Here is a 14,508-nt window from a genome sequence, read left to right as displayed (position 1 = left end):
CCGAGAAATGAAAATGTGGAGTGCTTAAGGAAAGGTGAAACCACTTACCCATATGGTATCCTACCATAATCCAAAAGCCTTCATTACAGCCCGAAAGAAGTCCTACTTGATTTCAAATCGGGTGAGCTTAAATTAGTGGCGATCTACATAAGGGGCAAGCTTATGGTACTTGAAGCGTACTTGTGACATTCTCTTGTGAGAGATGAGTGAACCTTTCATAAATCTAAAGATCGAGTGCTAATTTCTTAAGTGAGCTTGGCAAATGGAAAGTATAGGAGGAAGAGTTTGGAGTCCACCATGACCTACATGATAGAACAAGAGTTTGGAGTCCACCATGACCTACATGATAGAACAAGAGTCTTTGATGAGTAAAGTTAATTCTTGAAGCTCAAATGTCACATTAGAACTTTATGTGCATGAATATTTGACTTGTCACCTTGTTGATAATGCATGAGTAGTGTGGGTAATTGTTGGTCCCAACTGATATGTAGCTAGCTCACCTTTAACTCGCTGAAATGAACCTTAACTCTAGGAGGTAAGGAACTAATTTATTTGCTTGAGGACAAGTAAAGACTTAAGTTTGAGGGAGTTAATAAGTGGGGATTTTGTCTACTTATTAGCACCTTTTTGCTATTGTTTTAGTCCGAACATATTGATTTATATTCCTGAAACTAATGGAAGTGTGCAAATTGCAGGAATGTTGGAAGTTTGGTCTCAAATGATGAAATCCGACTAAAAAGGAGTATTCTAAATCACAAAGCAAGAAGGGGCGCAAAACGTAAGAAATGCGATCCGCATAAGGATTTCTGCGGCCGCCAAAGAAAATGCGGACCACAGTATTCCATCTGCGGCCGTAGGACAAGTGAAAGAGCACAACAGAATTCTAGCTAATATGAGGTCCGTATGTGAATTGTGCGGCCGAAGAACAAGGTTTGCACTGACAAATGATTCAAAGTTCAGAGAGTGTGCAAAAGACCAAGAGCTAAAGCTTTGCTGAAATGCCGACCGCACAAGAATTGTGTAGCCGCAGAAGATGCTTTGCAGCCGCAATCTAGAATTGTGCGGCTGCATAATTCAGGACCTGCTAGCTGAAGAAATCTGCGAGTCGCACATGGAATTGTGCGACCGCAGAACCTCCCATAGGGCATTTTTGTCAATGAATTTTGGGTCACTCCAAATAGACGAGTTTCACATTTTAGGTCAAGTTTCGAAGTTTGAGCTGCTATAACCGTTACATTTTTGCCATTTTAGGAATTTTGTGATTATTTTAGGTCTTAAACATCGTATTTTATCATTCTAATATTAGATTATGAGTTTAATTAGCATTTCTTCTTTGTTCTTTCTTCTATTCTCATTGTGAGTAGCTAGATTCTTACTAGGGTTGTGACCCAACCCTAGTGTGTAAACCTTATGGGTACTTAATTTAATATTTGTTTATGATTAGGTGTTGATTATTTAGCTTATTTCATGCTTCAATTTTAGAATTAATGGTTGCAAATATTGATTCATGCCTTTTTGACTTGGTCTCTACTTGAGAAAGAGGGACCTAGTATAGGATAACTTGGCTAACTAGGAATTGGGCTAATTGAGGGTCTGATTAGCCTAATTAAAGGGTTCAAACTAGAGATAGAGAGAACCCAACTTAAGCTCATATCAACTAATTTGTTTGATACCCATTTGGGCTTGAGAAATCCAAATTGGGTAAAAGCACTCTTTGACCGAGAAGTATTGAGTGGGTAACGTAGAGTAGAGAGCTATAATACAGCCCAATCAACAAAACAAGTGTTAAAGTATTTAACCCATTAGGTGAACACCTAGGTTATGGTCACATCCCTAGGTTATTGCTAAGTTTTTCTCTCTCGGACACATGGCTACCCTTCGAGAGGAGATCTTGGCATTCAAGCAAGAGCCGAATGTACCACTACACGAGGTATGAGAGCGTTATAGAACTATAGTCAAGGAATGTCCCAACAATGATATGACGGAAAACATGATTCAACAAACCTTCTATCGTGGGATTAACACAACCAACCAATGGCTAATAAATCAACCAGTCGGTGGGAACTTTATGATTATGCCTTATGCGGAGGCGTGTGAGATTTTGGATGAGATGGCAGACACGTCAACGGCTTGGCAATCCCGGGCCAATATTCCACAAGGTGACCCGAATATAATCCACCATCATAAATAATTACACGACCACAGGCAAGCCATTTTCGAATTGACAACTACCATGACTCAACTAGCAAAGGCCTAACTAAATCAAGTGCAAACTCCTAAGCAAGTCAATTATACGGAAGGAGTAAATATGATGGTGAACAAGAGGAGGAACAAGGGTCCACAAGTGCAAAATCGAGTGGAGAACTATGTACAAGAAGATGGTAGTTTTGAGCAAGATGATTCTTATAATGAACAAGAAGAAGAAGTGCAATATGTGAATAATTTTCAAGGGCAAAGAAATAACTTCCAATGCTCAAGCCAAAAACAATGGCGACCACAACACAATCAAGGCAATTGGAATTCTAACAATCAAAGAAATTGGAGTAGAGGCAACAATAAAGGGAATTGGGGCATAACAACAACAATCAAGGGAATTGGAATGGAAACAATGAAAAAAATTGGGGAGGTAAAAATCAAGGCGGATGGAGAAACAATCAAGGCAACCAGAGGTCGGGTTTTCAAAGGCCCCCAATGTACCAACAACCAGGCAACTCGCCTCCTTATCCGTCCCATTGTTCAAGTTCTTCAAACAATGAGATCATGCATATTGAAAATATGTTCAAGTAAATGATGGAAAAGAATGTCGATTCAGATGCGCAACTTGCCTCACGCAACACATCAACCCGCAACCTAGAAGTTCAAATGGGGCAAATATCTCAAGCTTTAAATTCTTGTCCTAAAGGGGCACTACCAAGTGACACGTTGGTACACCCAAAGGATGGTAACAATACAGGGCATGCCATGGCGGTTATCACAAGAAGTGGAAGAGGCGGGAATGCACCCACCTCAAGTGGAAGGCAACTTGTTGATGATGATCAAGTGATGCAAGAAGAAGAGATCCCGAACAATTTGGTGCAACCTAATGATGGAGTTCAAATTAATATTGATGATAGTGTGGAAGAGACTCAACAGTAGGTAAACCCCTTTAGGGAACACATTATTGACATACCCGAGCCGGTAGTACAAAAGGCTAAGGCACCATTGCCCAAGCCTCCACCTCCATACCCTCAAATACTTGCCAAGTAATATGGCGAGAATCAATTTAAGAAGTTTATTTAAATGATGAAGAGTCTCTCAATCAATGTCCCATTAGTTAAAGCTTTGGAACAAATGCCCGGTTATGCAAAGTTTATGAAGGATCTTGTGACAAAGAAGCGGTCAATGAATTTTGAGACCATCAAAGTCGGTCATCAAGTGGGTGCAATTGTGTATTCAATGGCTCCTAAGTTTGAGGATCCCGGTGCTTTCACGTTCCTTGTACAATTGGAAGTACCGAGTTTGCTAAAGCTCTTTGTGATATTGGGACAAATATCAATTTGATTCCATATTCAGTTTTTAAGACTTTGGGAATTGGGCAACCAAGACCCACCTCTATGAGATTGCAAATGGCCGATCCTACTATGAAGAGGCCCTTAGGAGTGAATGAAGATATTTTTGTTCATGTTGATAAATTCATTTTTTCGGCGGATTTTGTCATTCTATATTGTGAGGTTGATTATGAAGTGTTGATTATTCTTAGGATACCCTTCCTTGCTACGGGAAAGGCTTTTTGTGATGTTGAAGCCGGAGAATTCAATTTTTTGGTTGGTGATGAAAAAGTGGTGTTCTATGTGTGTAAGTCAATACGGCAACCAAATAGTAATGAGGTGTGCTCTTTTGTGGACTTGGTGACCGATATTATTGTTGATGAAACAAGTGCTACAATCAATGTTGGTGATATTTTGGAGGCCATCTTGCTCAACTTTGATGATGACGAGATGGATGGCTTCATGAAATGTGTGAACTCTTTGCAAGGAATGGGGTCGTACAACTATGCACCCCGGAAAATGTCCTTAGATCTTGAAAATAAGACAACTCCTCATACAAAGCCTTCTATTGAAGAGCCTCCTACCTTGGAGTTGAAGCCATTACCTCCACATTTTCGGTATGAATTTCTTGGTCCTTGTTCTACTTTACCGTTTATTCTTTCCTCTTGTTTAACAAACGTGCAGGTTGATTCCACATTGGAGATGCTACAAAAGAGGAAGAAGGCTATTGGGTGGACCTTGGCGTATATTCAAGGGATAATCCCCGCCTTATGCAAGCATAAGATCAAGTTGGAGGATGGAGCCAAATCATATATTGAACATTAAAAGAGACTCAATGAGGCTATGCAAGAAGTTGTCAAGAAAGAGATTATCAAGTAGTTGGATGCCGGGGTTGCTACCCCATCTCTGATAGTTCACGGACTTCTCTGGTTCAATGTGTCCCAAAGAAGGGGGCATGACGGTGGTCACCAATGACAAGAATGAGTTGATTCCTTCTAGAACGGTGACCGGTTGGAGGGTGTGTATGGACTATCGCAAGCTCAACAAAGTCACAAGGAATGATCGCTTTCTACTTCATTTCTTAGATCAAATGCTCGATATATTGGCCGAACATTCTTTCTATTGCTTTCTTGATGGGTACTCGGGCTACAACCAAATTCTCATTGCTTCGGAAGATCAATAGAAAACAACCTTTACATGTCTCTATGGTACTTTTGCTTCAAATGGATGCCATTTGGTTTGTGCAATGCACCGACGACTTTTCAAAGTTGTGTGATGGCTATTTTCACGGACATGTTGGAGGACTACCTTGAAGTTTTCATGGATGACTTTTCGATGGTTGGAGATTCTTTTGATGATTTTCTTGCAAATTTGGACAAAGTGTTGGTTAGATGTGAAGAAATAAATTTGGTGCTCAATTGGGAGAAATGTCATTTCATGGTCGAAAAAGGTATTGTCTTTGGCCACAAAATCTTAAGGAATGGAATTGAATTTAACAAGGCAAATATTGAGGTGATTTCTAAGCTTCCACCCCAACTTCGGTGAAGGGTGTGCGGAATTTCTTAGGCCACACGGGGTTTTACCGTCACTTCATCAAAGACTTCTCTAAGGTGGTGAACCCGTTGTGCAAGTTTCCTGAGAAGGATGCTAAGTTTTAATTTCAATGATGATTTCATGAGAGCTTTTAAATTGTTGAAGCTCAAGTTGATAACTTCTCCCATTATCACCGCTCCAAATTGGAGTGTGCCTTTTGAACTCATGTGTAATGCAAGTGATGTAGCGGTTGGGGTTGTTTTAGAGCAACGCATCAACAAGATTTTTCATCTGGTCTACTATGCTAGTAAGACTATGAATAGTACCCAAGTCAACTGTACCGTTACAGAGAAAGAACTCCTTGCTATTGTGTTTGCAATTGAGAAATTTCGCATGTACTTGATAGGTGCAAAAGTCATTATCCACACGGATCATGCGATGCTTCATTATTTTATGAGCAAAAAGGATTCCAAAGCTCGGTTTATGAGATGTGTGCTCTTGTTACAAGAATTTGATATTTACATCCAACATAGAAAAGGTAGTTAAAACCAAGTGGCGGACCACTTGTCTCGTTTGGAGGAGAAAGGGAGGCTGCATGATGGCCTTGAAATCAATGACTCCTTCCCCGATTAGCATCTCTTGGCTATTTGAATGAAAGAAGTGTCATGGTTCGGGGACTTAGCAAATTTTCTTATGTGTGGAATCATTCCGGATGAGTTCTCTTCAAGCCAAAGAAATAAGCTCAAAAGGGATTGTCAATATTATTATTGGGATGAACCATACCTTTTTCGGATTTGCACATATGGGATGATTCAAAGATGTGTATAGGAAGAAGATCAAGGTGAAATTCTTGAGGCTTGTCATTCTTTTTCATATGGTGGTCATCATGGTGGAGCAAGAACGACGGCCAAAGTGCTTAGTTGCGGTTTCTATTGGCCTACTCTTTACAAAGATGTGATGAATGTCAACGGGTCGGTGGAATCTCAAAGAAAAATAAAACTCCTCTCACAACCATTTTGGAGATTGATATTTTTGATGTGCCAGGTATTGACTTCATGTGTCATTTTATGAGTTCTTGTGGAAATACCTACATCTTGGTCAGGGTGGATTATGTGTCCAAATGGGTTGAGATCGTTGCTTTCCCCAATAATAAGGCGAAAAGTGTGGTGGCTTTCTTGAAAAAGAATATTTTCACAAGGTTTGGTACTCCACGTGCAATTATAAGCAATGGCGAGTCACATTTTTCCAACATGACTTTCGACACTTTACTTAGCAAGTATGGTGTTACACACAAAGTTACGACTCCCTATCACACACAAGCTAGTGGGCAAGTGGAGGTCTCCAACTGGGAGATAAAGAGTATCTTGTCCAAAATGGTGAATGCTAATCAGACGGATTGGTCCAAGAAGCTTGATGATGCATTATGGGCTTATCAGATGGCTTACAAAACACCTATCGGAATGTCTCCATACCGGTTGGTATTCGGAAAAGCTTGTCATCTTCCGTTGGAACTAGAGAACAAGGCCATGTGGGCTCTAAAGAAGTTAAATCTTGATTGGGATGTAGCCGTTAACTTGGGGGTTCCACATTTGAATGAATTGGATGAGTACTGGTACCATGCTTATGCGAGTTCGTCCTTGTACAAAGAAAAGATGAAATATCTTCATGACAAATACATTTGGAATAAAGAGTTCAAGGTGGGCGACCTTGTATTGTTGTTTAACTCAAGGTTGAGGATGTTTCCCGGGAAGCTAAAATCCAAATGTAGTGGTCCTTTTGAAATTGTAGGTGTGACACCTTTTGGTGCATTAGACTTGAAGAACAAAAACAATGAAGTATTCCGAGTCAATGGTCACCAGGTGAATCACTACTTGGGAAAGGTTGGAGATAGCCACATTGTGGCAGTCATTCATTTCACTTAAGGGTATCCTGCGTCGTGCCACAAAGTTAAATCAGACGCTTCTTGGGAGGCAACCCAAGTTTCTTTTCCCTTTTCTTTCGTAGTTATGTGTTATTTGTGTTCTAACTTGATTTGGAGTGTGCTATAGGGATGAGTGTGACATACAAGAATTGTGGACAAAAATTTGGCTAAGTGTTCAAAAGAGTGCAGACCGTACTTTATTTGTGCGGGCCGCACATTTTTATGTGCCATAGCAGATGAGCATTGCGGCCGCACATTTTTCTTACGGATCGCACATTTAGAACATCAAAAATACCATCTCTCTGAAGTTTAAGCTTGTCAGTGCGGAGATCGATCTGCGGCTGCACAAGAAAATATGTGGATCGTAGAAGGAATTCTATGATGAAGCTCCCAAGTTAAAGAGTGCGGACCGCACATAAAAATGTGCGGCCGCACTCGTTTCTCATCCCTTCTCATTTTGAATGGTATAAATAGAACAGTAGGGCTCATTTTACCCTTTTCCCACTCTGAACAAAACACTGTGTCCTGCTAAGTTTTATTGTAGATATCAACTCTCCAAGCACACATCCACCTAAATTACTCACTCATTACATTCACTCTATCCGATATGCTTCAATTTCATGTTAATTTTTATGTTAGTTTAATTTGTAGATTTTTTAGTTCTTTTTAGGCCATCTATTATTAGAATTCCATTGTATGTCCATGTGGGGTAGATCTGAACTTGGTTAACTTGATACATGATCTACTAGGACTTGGGTGAGTAACATTTCATGCTTTTACAATGCTTCCATGCCTATTTGTGCAAGAAATTAAAAAATCTTAGATTAAAAAAAGTTGTATGTTCGTAGTTGTTTGAATTCTACAATCGCACTTAAGTTGTGCGAACTGTAGATTTCCTCTTACGGCCGCAGATTAGGCCCTTCTCTATCATTAGAGAGTCTTCACTTTTGAGACTCCAAGGTGCGACTACAAGTCAAATTGTGTGTACCGCAAATTTCCTCTTGCGGTCACAGATTGACCATTTTTGTGTCATTAGAGAGTTTACAATTTTGGGACTCAGAAGTGCGACCGCAATCTCAAATGTGCAGACCGCACTTCCTTTCTGCGACCGCACAACATAAATGTGCGGACCGCGAGTTCCCATCTGCGGCCGCATGTCAAATTGTGTGGACCGCAAATCCCTTATCCTGCAGGGTTGACTCAACTGCACAAGCCCACTGTGTCCAATTGTTTCTGCCTTACCTACGTGTATCATGTATGTATTTGAATAATGAATTGCAACTAACAATCTCCTTTGCTTGATAAAGACAATGGTTCAATCGAAAGGTCGATGCAGTACTTCAAAAGGGATATGTGAGTCTTCTTGGGGTCGAGGCAAAAGTGCCTTGCCCCTTATCCAGCCCAAGACAATAAGAAAGAAAACAATAACCGGTAGAGGGAGATGTGCAAACCTCTCAGAGTCTAGCTCTTATGTCCCGTATAGGAAGGTGTTAAAGGGCAAATCAGCCTCTATTCAGGAGGAGCAGACGGCCACCCAGTCGAGGCCGCAAGGGAGATACCAGCTCAGGGACGAGCTGTATTCATATTATAGCACCTCCGAGGGATCAAAGAGTGCTAGTTAGGCTTCTTAGCCATCGGCTATACTAGTCCCTGAGGCATATGTTACATATTATATCCCTGATAATGGCCGAATGAGAGATGCTACAATTACAAGGCTTGAGAGATCAAAGAAGAAAGAGGTTTGGGAGGATCGTTTTGTTAGCTTGGCCGCCTTCACCAGTTTTCGTATGTGGTGGCCAGTGAGGTCGCTAACTTTTGAGCGATAGTTTATGTTGAAGTATTTGGATAAATATAACCCAGCTATATTGAGACAGTTCAGGGCACGAAAGGGGTGGATGTGGTTAACCGAGAGAGTGGAGAATGGAAAAGAACACCTCGTCTAATAATTTTATGCCAGTGTTGGTCATATCAAGAAAGGGATGAAGGTGACAAAAGTACACAACCTCAATGTGAGGTTTGATCAGCATACGCTAAATACGTATTTGGGCTTCGAGTATGTTGAGCCGAAGGAGTATATCGAGAAGTGTGCACTAAAGGGGGTAGGGGTGTTCGTTGGTCGATATTGTACGGTATTTATATATTTCGGTTCGGTATTTTCGGTATTCAGTTTCTTAAAATGTTATACCAATACCGTACCTAATTAAATTCGGTACGATTCGATTTTTCTCTTTTAGGTTTCGGTTTATTCGGTTCGATAATTTCGATTTATGCGGTTTGAATACTAACGAGTTCATATAGTCATAGACTATAATATTATTAATTAAAGTACTCAAAAGTATAAAATAGAAAATGTTTGTTGACAAAAGTTTTGTCCAAAACGAACAAATATCAATCTAGATAGAGAAAACTGCACATAAAGGAATAAATTTGATCATTAGAAATGTCTTCTTACTTGCTTAGAGTTAATTGATTAACTTAGAGAATAAATGAAAGTAAAATTTTGATTTTTTATATTTATGTTATAATTAATAATATGTGTTTTGTGTAATATAATATATACGACGAAGGTCCAAATATACCCCTGTACTTTCGAAAATGGTCTAAGAATATCCCTCGTTATACTATTGGGTTATCTATACCCCCGCAGTCATATTTTGGGTTCAAATATACCCCTCATATAAACGAAGGGGACACGTGTCATCATCATGTTGGCTAATTCTAAATATCTCCTAATTAATTAAAAAGACCTATTACCCATACCCGAAAGGCAATTTTCTAAAGCAATTTTTGTAAAAACTAGAAAAAACTGAATTTTCTTTTACTAAAAACCGAAAAAATAGAAAATATTTTTTCCTAGTATGAAAATATTTTTTTTTACAGTTTTTACAAAAACACTGCTTTAAAAAAACTAAAAAGCAATTTTCTAAAGCAATATTTTTTGTAAAAACTGGAAAAAAACTGAATTTATTTTTACTAAAAACTGAAAAAATCGAAAATATTTTTCTCCAATTTTTTAAAAAATATTGCTTTAAAAAACTGAAAAAGCAATTTTCTAAAGCAATGCTTTTGTAAAAATTGAAAAAACAAATAATTTTTTTCCCAGTTTTTAGTTTTAAAAAATTCAGTTTTTCCAGTTTTTAATTGCTTTAGAAAATGCTTTTCGGTTTTACAAAAACTTTGTTTTAGAAAATATTTTTCATTTTTTTTAAAGTAGGTTTTTTATTAAAACTGGAAAAAATAATATTTTAGTTTTTTTTTAGTTTTTAGTAAAAAAGAAATTCAGTTTTTTCTAGTTTTTACAAAAAAAAAATTACTTTAGAAAATTGCCTTTCGGGTATGGGTAATAGGTATTTTTAATTAATTAGGAGATATTTAGAATTAGCCAACATGACGATGACACGTGTCCCATCCGTTTATGTGAGGGGTATATTTGAACCCAAAATATGACTGCGGGGGTATAGATAACCCAATAGTATAACGAGGGGTATTCTTAGACCATTTTCGAAAGTACAAGGGTATATTTGGTACGGTATCGGTATTTTATTTAAAAATACCAAATACAATACCTAATACCATTTTTTTTTAAAAGCTTAAGCCAAATACCATACCGAATACCAAAATATCGAATACCAAATACCAAAATTTTCAGTTTCGGTATGGTAATTTGTTATTTACCAAATTATGCACAACCCTATAAGGAGGAAGTCCGGCCTTGGTTGGCTGAGATTCTAACACCACCAGGGCAATCACAACTATGGATTACCGTTGGGGTTCCCATTTAGCGGAGTACTTTGAGCTTTGAGGCTAAAGGGTGACATGCCTTTATTTGTAGTAGGTTGGATCCATGCCAGAATGAGACTCACCTTCCTATCCCTCGGGTAGTGCTTATAGCTTCCATCATGGCCGATTACCCAATCAATGTGGGTGCCGTGATGTCAGCCAACACTTTAGTGATTGCACGGCAAGACAGCTCGGCCTACCCTTATCACAACACTATCACATAGTACCTTACTTATGCAAAGGTAGAGTCGAGAGATTTTGACACCAAGGTAAAGCCGAAGAAGCCATTCGACTGGTATTCTCTGATGGATGCGAGCAACCCAAAGAAGAAAGTCCAACCTTCTACCACCACACGCTAGTCTGATGAGCCAATAGTGGTAGCTTCTAAGGCAACAGATCTTCCATCCACCTATGTTGAGACTTCTACTAGTGCCACTACTATGCCTCCACCATTATCTTCAGCTCCTATCACAACCCTTAAAGTTTCTCTAAAACCAGTGCCCACAATTCCCCTATCTACTCCGCGATTCCCCCAGACAATGGTAAGTCTCAACAACTGGATGCAGACAACACTTCTAAGTTGTCCGACTTGTCTAGTACTGTTGTAGCGCATTCCACTTATCAGGCACCACAAGCTCCTTCCGATATTGATGAGACACTAAAGAAGATTTTGGAGAACCAGAAGACGATCTTGGACACCTTGGTACAACACAGGTCAATGATTGAGGAGCTGGGAAAGGAAGTAAAGAAGATAAGAAAATCCCAAATCAGTAAGAAATTAGTGGACAAGCTCAGGAGAGAGGTGACTAGACTTTCTACAGTTGAAGATCTTCCTATTGATATACTACTTGACCCGCACTAGTCTGCCCTAGATCCTTCAGCACCATCTACACTGATAGCACCATCTGGTTAGTCTGACGATCCAGACCTTGCTGCCAACACTGCTGAGGTAGTGCGTGCGATGTTTGACAACCCATCCACGCCTAGATTTGATGATGATAAGATTCAGTTGGTTGATCCTGAGGGAGATGACATTGCTGGGGACACTGAGATATCCAAGGATCTATAGGGAGTTTTCTTCACCCTCTCCTCTTTTACTCCTTATTTTGCTAAGCATTTGGAACAATGCTTACTTTTATTCGGGGGGTGGGGGAGGGGGTGGAGATTATTTGACACATTGGTACACTTTGATACATTTGTTCTGTAATAATTTGATAATACTCTTTATTTTCTTATTTGTATTTATCTAGCTTCTCTCTCTTCTCTTATGTATATTTATCTCTCTTTAGTAGTTTTGCTTAGTAGCTTTTTTATTTTTTCCATACTAGCTCTTGTTTTGTTAAGTAGCTTTTTAATGCTATAGTAGATAATAAGCCTTTGGTTTTCTTAACGTCGCGGTTCTTTCCAAAGGTAGTTGTTGTGTGAACCGGGTGACTCATCCCAACGATTGATGGCGTGACAACCTTTTTAAGGGAATGAGTCTATTTTTGTGTTTAGGTAATAATAGCAGTAGTAATGAATAAAAATACCTAATGAAGTCATTCTCGAAGAGTTAATCATGTTTTAATTGATACCAACACACTTAACTACGTGCTTATGGTTAGAGACAAGGTTTTTGAAAGAAATGGCTCTAGTTAGTGACTTTGTGACTCTTGAGTTGACTTAGGTAATCATCGAGTGGTTTAATTGGACCATAGTGCTCTTTAAACTTGAATGTGGTCGTTGTAGGCTCTCGACTTTATCCTCTTTTACAATCTAGTTGCGTGAGGAGTGAGATGAATTGTTGATAGTCCATGTATCTGTGCGAAGGGTCTAGAACTTGCCCTGAATGTGTTTCAAGGCAAAATCCTAAGCTTTGCTTGGTTTGAGAGGTGATTGTAGGCTTTCCTTGGCGCGTTTGAGCTTTCTATTGCCAACCAATGTCGTTATCCCTAGTCAACCCATTTGAACCTCTAGCCTTTCTCATTTGATAACCATGTTGTAAGCCTTAATATGTTTTGTCGTGACTTTTTCTTGGCACCCAAACTTTACTTAACACTCTCGTGAAACAAATGGCTTAAAACATAAGTTTGGAGGAGAGATGAGAAATTTGAAAAAGGTATCAAGGCACAAAAAGAGAAAAAAAATGATCTCTATGAAAAGAGAAGGCAAGAAAAGAAAAGAACAAAAAAAAAATACAAAACGTGAATAAGTTGAAGGGTTGATGGATTAAAAAAGGAGGTAATGATCCCTAGCATGAGCACTCTAAAAGGGAGAAAAAGAATAAAATGAACAAGAAAGAGTGATGTTAAGTCCCCAATGAAAATAAAATGTCTTTAAGAATTGATAATTATGAGCCGAGAAATGAAAATGTAGAGTGCTTAAGGAAAGGTGTAACCACTTACCCATATGATATCTTACCCTAATCCAAAAGCCTTCACTACAACCCGAAAGAAGTCCTACTTGATTTCAAACCGAGTGAGCTTTACATTAGTGGCGATCTGCATGAGGGGCAAGCTTATGGTACTTGAAGACGTACTTGTGACATTCTCTTGTGAGAGACGAGTGAACCTTTCATGAACCTAAAGATCGAGTGCTAATTTCTTAAGTGAGCATGGCAAATGGAAAGTAGAGGAGGAGAAGTCTGGAGTCCGCCATGACTTACAACAAGAGTCCTTGATGAGTAAAGTCAATTCTTGAAGCTCAAATGTCACATTAGAACTATATGTGCATGAATATTTGACTTGTCACCTTATTGATAATGCATGAGTAGTGTGGGTAATTGCTGGTCCCAACTGATGTGTGACTAGCATATCTTTGACTCGCTGAAATTACCTTTTAACTCTAGGAGGTGGGAACTAATTCATTTACTTGAGGACAAGCAAAGGCTTAAGTTTGGGGGAGTTGATAAGTGGGGAATTTGACTACTTATTAGCACCTTTTTGCTTTTTTTTTTTTTTAGTCTGAAAGTATTGATTTATGTTCTCGAAACTAATGAAAGTGTGAAAATTACAGGAATGTTGGAAGTTTGGTCTCCAATAATGAAATACGACTCAAAAAGGAATATTCTGAATCACAAGGCAAGAAGGGGCACGAAACTTAAGTAGTGCAGTCTGCAGAAGAAAGTACGGACCACAAAAATCTATCTGCAGCCGTAGGACAAGTGAAAGAGCCCAACAAATTTCTAGCTAATGTGCGGACCGCACATGAATTATACGGCTGCATAACAAATTTTGCATTGACAAACGATTGAAAGTTCAGAGAGTGTGCAAAGGACCAAGACCTGAAGCCTTGCTGAAGTGCGGACCGTACAAGAATTGTGTGGCCGCAATAGATGTTTTACAATCGCAATCCAAAATTATGCGGCTGCAGAATTCAAGACCTGCTAGCTGAAGAAATCTGCGAGCCGCACATGGAATTGTGCGGCCGCAGAACCTCCCGAAGGGCATTTTTATGAGTGAATTTTGGGCAACTATAAATAGACGAGTTTCATATTTTCAGGTAAAGTTTCGAAGTTTGAGCTGAAGTAACCGTTACATTTTGCCATTTTAGGAATTTTGTGATTATTTTAGGTCTTAAACATCATATTTCATCATTCTTATCTTAGATTATGAGTTTAATTAGCATTTCTTCTTTGTTTTTTCTTCAATTCTCACTATGAGTAGCTAGACTCTTACTAGGATTGTGACCCAACCCTAGTGTGTAATCCTTATGAGTACTTAATTTAGTGCTTATTTATGATTAGGTGTTGATGATTTGGCTTATTTC

The 14,508-nt window shown here is 39.0% G+C and overlaps 1 protein-coding gene across 1 annotated transcript; it reads left to right on the top strand.

The window, feature by feature from the left end:
- Positions 1-3,282: 3,282 nt before the first annotated feature.
- LOC138904795 (uncharacterized) lies at positions 3,283-4,352 on the top strand. Its single transcript, XM_070193300.1, has 2 exons — positions 3,283-3,460; positions 3,553-4,352. Exons 1-2 carry the CDS (start codon positions 3,283-3,285, stop codon positions 4,350-4,352), a joined length of 978 nt encoding a protein of 325 aa, XP_070049401.1.
- Positions 4,353-14,508: the final 10,156 nt, after the last annotated feature.

Source organism: Nicotiana tomentosiformis, chromosome 2, assembly GCF_000390325.3.
Source record: "Nicotiana tomentosiformis chromosome 2, ASM39032v3, whole genome shotgun sequence".
NCBI classification, from domain to species: Eukaryota; Viridiplantae; Streptophyta; class Magnoliopsida; order Solanales; family Solanaceae; genus Nicotiana; species Nicotiana tomentosiformis.
Note: the sequence above shows the minus strand (reverse complement) of the source record. Positions and strands in the feature narration are given on the sequence as shown.

Excerpts from the sequence above, each read along its gene's own strand:
- LOC138904795 (XM_070193300.1), top strand. The coding sequence starts at position 3,283 with ATGAAGAGTCTCTCAATCAATGTCCCATTAGTTAAAGCTTTGGAACAA. Across the intron at positions 3,461-3,552 it reads TCCTAAGTTTGAGGATCCCG|TTTTTAAGACTTTGGGAATT; the intron begins GTGCTTTCACGT and ends TTCCATATTCAG.